Source organism: Ascidiella aspersa, chromosome 1, assembly GCF_963924565.1.
Source record: "Ascidiella aspersa chromosome 1, kaAscAspe10.2, whole genome shotgun sequence".
NCBI classification, from domain to species: Eukaryota; Metazoa; Chordata; class Ascidiacea; order Phlebobranchia; family Ascidiidae; genus Ascidiella; species Ascidiella aspersa.
In genome coordinates this window covers 5,955,062-5,961,061 of record NC_139447.1, presented here as the reverse complement: position 1 = coordinate 5,961,061, position 6,000 = coordinate 5,955,062, and the positions used below count along the sequence as shown (strand labels likewise).

General features: G+C 40.1%; 1 protein-coding gene across 1 annotated transcript in view; it reads left to right on the top strand.

Annotated features, from left to right (window-relative positions):
* The window catches only part of LOC146166740 (inter-alpha-trypsin inhibitor heavy chain H3-like), a 31,574-nt gene continuing 25,574 nt past the window's right edge, over positions 1 to 6,000 (top strand). Inside the window, exons 1-6 of the mRNA XM_083384838.1 lie at positions 1 to 548; positions 1,375 to 1,507; positions 1,774 to 1,904; positions 3,179 to 3,311; positions 4,400 to 4,494; positions 5,603 to 5,802. Coding sequence (XP_083240964.1) covers positions 1 to 548; positions 1,375 to 1,507; positions 1,774 to 1,904; positions 3,179 to 3,311; positions 4,400 to 4,494; positions 5,603 to 5,802 — 1,240 coding nt within the window. The remainder of the gene's footprint in view (positions 549 to 1,374; positions 1,508 to 1,773; positions 1,905 to 3,178; positions 3,312 to 4,399; positions 4,495 to 5,602; positions 5,803 to 6,000) is intronic.

Here is a 6,000-nt window from a genome sequence, read left to right as displayed (position 1 = left end):
ATGCGTGACTTGCTCGTCGCGAAGAAGCTCGCTCTTCCTCTGCTTCTCCTCCTCATCATCAACCTCTCCACGGCGTTGGTTCCTCCGGACACTCGTATCCGCGGCTGCGAGAACTTCCTCGACTTCCTCACGCGAACCGCAGTCCAGTACTCGGCCTCCTACTTCGCCGACAACCCTCGCGGCAACGGCACCTCACTAGACCCGGGGATGGTGGACCCACCGACGCCGGCTGCCCTCTTTAAGGCCTTCTACGGAACCACGGCCACGCCGGCCAACTTCAAGGAGGCCCTGCTGCAGATGTACTACGCCGACCCTGGACCCTTCGGCCCGGCAGATGACCAAGACCGCAACCTGATCCAGCTGCGCTCCAACATCTACACCTACGCTCAGGCGTCGAGCTGGCAACTGGCGAGGCGCAAGTTCGGAGTGCTGGTTTACCTGGGACTGACCGACCTGGCCAGCGCCTCCCGTGATTGGGTGCGCTTGCGCTGCTTGCGCAAGGAATACGTGAAGCTCGCTGAGACGTTCGTCGTCACCGAGCTGGAGAAGTGAGTTTTGAACTCGATCGTTCGATTTTGTGTTAAACTAAATGTTCTAAGCGAAAATGGGAAAAGCTTGTTAAAGCGAAATGGGAGATTAAACTTTTAACTCGATCGTTCGAACGCTGTTGTTTTGTATGAAATCGACTGTTGGAAGCAAAATGAGAATCTTGTTTAAAGCGAAATGGGAAAAAGAGAAAATGAGAAAAGCTTGTTAACAGCGGAATGGGAGATTAAAGTATTGAACTGAATTGTTTGATCTCTGTCCTTTTGTGTGAAATCGAATGTTAAAAGCAAAATAGAAAAAAGCGATAATGGGAAAAATTTGGTGTTAATATCGCTACTCGTTTGCAACTAGGTTTATATCGGTGCTGATCGGACCGAAATAAGAAGTGAGATTTAACGACGTGTGTTTTTTTCCTGCGAAAGTTTACATGCGTGTGAAACATCGGACTATTTTCTAACGTGAGGAGTTCTCGACGTTCTCGCGCCAAGTGACATTTGTCAAATGTATATGTAAACATAGCAAAACAGATGCTGACGTGCTGAGCGAGACATGGTTAAATTTAAACTGGGGCACTTTCAAACGATTCACGGCAAGGTTGTTTGTGTGTTTATGAGAAATTTAATACTGGTGGTCAGAATTAATTTATTCCGCTTCATTTTAAAAAGTTCTATTCTATGGCAACCAGAAGTGCAAAATTTCTAGAAACTATATACAGCCATCGACTTGCAGCCGCAACGCGTTTAAATCCCGGACAAAACGCGATACGTGACAATACGCTCTGAGTAAGGATTTCCACACTTATGACTGTTGTCCATGTTTCTTCGGCAGGATTCGCAACGAGATCGGCGAGTTCAGGTTCGGCCGGTTCTTGGACCTCGGCTCTGGCACCACCCTGGCCTTCGTGGTCGACGACACGGGAAGCATGGGCGGCGAAATTGAGGCGGCCAAAGAAAGGGCCAAGGTTGGACGTTGCTTGTATTACGTATATTTAAACCAGGGCTGCAAAGTTTTGAGGTCTTTGCGAAAAGCGGATTTCACTTTTTGTTAAATTAAAAAACAACTGTAGAATCACTTCGGTATTTTTCAAGCTCAATTGACCTAAATGACCAATCCAAATAAATTAGAGATAACGTTCCAAAACGCTGCTGGTCGTTATTTTGGGTATGTTGTGTTTTTATTTGTTCGAACGATTTACCAAAGATTTTATATTCATGACCTTTTTCACAGATGATCCTTCGCCAGCGGCAAGGATCGTTGGACCAGGCCCAGGACTTTGTTCTCGTTCCTTTTAACGACCCCGAAGTCGGACCCTTGACGGTCACCAACAACCAGGACGTTTTCACAGCAGCCATAGAAAGGTGAGATTGACGAGAACGTGAATATAAAAAAGGGTCGACACTACGAGACTTCCACTCACATTATGCGTAACTGAGTTTTTACCAAGCTCCTTGAAATATTCACCCCCACAAAGCAACACAATTTCTTCGTATACAAACAACAGCAAACAAGGTGTTGTTTCAGGGATGTCCGATAATATCGAAAGCAGACTTGGACAACTGGACAATTCTAGTTTTCTAATTTATTGAATTAGAGCAAAATGCGGCTAATTCTAATTCTAATCTAATTTGTAAATTGCTTGTGCGCTCTAATTCTAGTTCTAATCTAATTCGGATTTTACCAAAAATTGCTACTTTGTCCAACGGCATTTTTACTTTCTTAGTGAAAAAAAAAATTGAATCCCAACTCTTTGGTTGGAACGTAATTTTCACAGTCTGAAAAGCATATATGCTATGCTAAAAGGCATCAAAATTAGCACACACATATTTACCATTCACTTTCTTATTAGAATAATTTGCGATTTACTGAAACTTAATTATTGTGAATATTCAAATGTAATTCTAGTTCCAATTGCAGTTCAAATTCGTTTTTTTTAAGAATTCGGTAATTCTAATTCTAATCTAATTTGAGAAAACTCAAAATGATCTAATTTTAATTCTAATCTAATTTAAAAAAACTGAAATAAATCTAGTTGTCCAAGTCTGATTGAAAGCCGATACCCGACGCCCAGCTGTAGTATCGGTACCGATCAGACACCAAATTACTATAGGAATTTCAGACTTAGTTTACTATCCAAAAAAAAAAGTGATAGATTAACATCTTGAGGTAACTATAAACGTTTTTTCACTAAAAGCAAATTAGGGCTTACTAATCTGAAAAACATGATCATGGAACGTTTTGATTTCATTAATTTTGCTAGAATAAATCGTTTTCAGACCAAGATATTGTAGGCAATGAATATTTTTAACTGAGCATTGTTTTACTTCAAACGGTTCAAGCGACTTTACAGTTAAAATATCTTTGCAGATGTCACGTTAATATCAACTAGTTAATAAGACAAGTATCCTAGAAACCATCGTGATTTGGACTCGTGACAACTTACCAACTCCCCTTTTGAATATTATGTGATGAAAAAACTTTTTGTCATAAATCGACGTATATGCTGAGAAATTTTGTCAGTTGGATCTTCAGTTCGGAATATATAGCGCGTTAGAACCTAAATATTTCCTTGATAATTACGAGATGGATCGAATCGCGATACTTTTTGTCCAAAATATATATTTTTTTTTTACAGCCTTTACGCTCACGACGGCGGTGACACTCCTGAACTGGCGATGCGGGGAATTTCGTTGGCGGTTGAAAACAGCAGGTTCGGCTCCACTATCTTCGTGATAACCGATGCGGAGGCGAAGGACATCGAACTACAGGTTGGACTAACATTAGATAGTCACGATGACATAACTAATAGTATTACCCCACTTCACCGTTGGATGATTTAATTCCTTCCTTGACCCTGTTTTTGTCTGTGGAACTACATCGAACTACAGGTTTCGACTGAGATGAAATATTCCTAGATAATGGTATTACCCCAACGGCCCCTTTGGGTTTTTTAATTCGTTTCTGAACCCTGTTTTTGTCTGTGAATCGGTTGAGCAAAGAAATAAAAATTTTACGTTTTTAATGCGGATTTTATGTTTCTTATGCACATAACTACCCATAAAATGCCGTAGACTCCTATAGGTTTACTGTACTTGTATCAAATAATAATCTAGCTCATGTTTGAATTGCTTGATGCGGGGGTGTCGGTGGCAATATACAGGCGGCACTCCGCTCCGCCCAGTAGATTAACCGGTTAAGCGCCCAGGCGGCACTCCGCTCCGCCCAGTAGATTAACCGGTTAAGCGCCTTTTCTACAAGCATGGAAACTGCCTCGGGCCTTTCGTCGGACTTCGTAAAAGTTAGTGGCAGTCTCCTGTATCGATCTTATCTTGCGATCGGTTTGCCAACGCGCCATATTAGAGATTACAAGGAACAGGAATTCTCACGAATTACGCATGAATTTAAGACAGCATATTGAAGAAGCCCTCAGGATCCATAACAAAACTGAGACGTGTGGAGATGGGCACGAATCTTGTTGACTTCACGTTGGAATTTATTTTCTTCCAGACCTATGTTTATCAATAAAAGATCCACACACATATGTGTGTTAACAAGTGAGATCTAGCTTTTCTAAAGCTGCTTTTGGACCAACGACTACAGCTTACGTACCATTAGTACACCGAAAATTATTGCAGTCTCACCGAATCTGTCGATCAATGATGCAAGCAGGGCAGGCTAGAAAAACAACTAGCCTTCTGTTAGGTTCGAACTCACGACCCTCGGTCAGACCTAAGTTTTACGCGATTCTTTGGCTTTTACTTTCCAAACGAAAACACCTTATTTAAGCTTTAATTTTAAACGATAACCAACAAGACAAGCATTTAAAGTTAACTCATTGTTTATTTTTTTATTTCAGGATCTGGTCGTGGCTCAAGCCAAGAGAAAAAATATCAAGATCACTTTTCTACTGACACGAAATATCAATAAAGTCATGTGTAGTGGAAGAAGCCCGTAAGTGATGAGATATTGCAAATTTACTTTCTAACTTTGGGGCGTAATGGTTCGAGGTTGTAGTAAGGCGTAGTAAGAATATGAAAGCTCATACAGAAATATTTCCAACATGATGTTGAAAATGAATATAGAGTTATTCGAAACGTTCAAAATGATAACTTCTGTATAGGCTTGGATGTTCCAATTATTTTCTAACTCTTCCTAAATGCTGTTAAAATATATAAAATCACATTTTTAGGTTTCGTTAAGCCCTATTTTTAGGATGACGGTTTAAAAAATATTAAACTAAAAAAGTTAGATGTTGAATATACAGTATGTATAGATTTTAACTTTTAATACAGTGTATATCCTGGGGAATTCGAACCTTCACCCATATATCTGAACGTGTGTGTATCCAGTGGGGTGCGGTATCTTCAAGAAATTGATGCTTGCACTAAACTTGTTAACAGCAGAGCCTAATGGATTAAAAGCACTTGAATACTGACGTCACGTTATGACGTAACTTTGTAACGTCGTTTTTTAAATTTTTCATGATTCTCCACACAAAAATCCCAAACCCGCCCGTCAATTAAATCTATACAGATATTAGTAAATACCAGTTGTTGTAAACTAATTTTTTAAATAAAGCACCAGTCAAGTCTTTTGTAAAATAACTTGTTTTCAGTTTTATTTAATAAAATACTTCAATCCAAGCCATGTTTTCAAAAAATTGAATTAAGTCAAGTCAAGTTAGTTAAAAACAGTGACTTAAGTGCACTTAAGTCAAGTCAGTCATCACAACACTGGTAAATATACATAGACATTACTCGTACTCAGGGCCGAATTAGCGGTGAAGCCTAAGGCTGTTTAATAGAAAAGGGACTAGTTTTGCAAACTAAGCTATAAAAAGTAATAAAAAATAAAGTACATGCATGAAAAATTAAAATTATTGACTGCAACAAAAAGTAACCTTAAAAAAGGGCCGAATATTTCAAGGGCCTAAGGGTATAGCCTTAGTAGGTTAATACGCACGGCACAGTATCCATACGTAGCCCCCGTATGGTTAATGTTTTGATGGTTAATCAGCTAATCGATGTTTAGTACAACACCCTTTTTGTTTTACGTATAGCGGCCCCGTGGGATCGCTTGGTTATCGACGTTGCAACACTCCTTCGTTCAAGTTCGGCCGGGAGCTGTACAACTACCTGGCGGAAAGCACTGGTGGAAACGTCCTCGTCGTCTCCAAGGCGTCTTTTTTCAGCGCTACCGAAGTGATTGACAGCACGATCAAGCAGGGCGTCGTCGATATCAGCTTCGAGGTTCTTTCGAGTAGGTGGCGGGGTTTTAAGCATTGACCTCTATTTTTATCATGAGCTAACATCGAAAATTAAAAACATAGCCGGATTGATGTTGACGACAAGCGATGACTCTTTTTGCAGAGAATGTCGATTTATTTCGTGAAAAATTTAGCGAGAAATCTCGGCAATTAGGTGTTAATATGGCTGAATATTAATTTCCATAAAATAT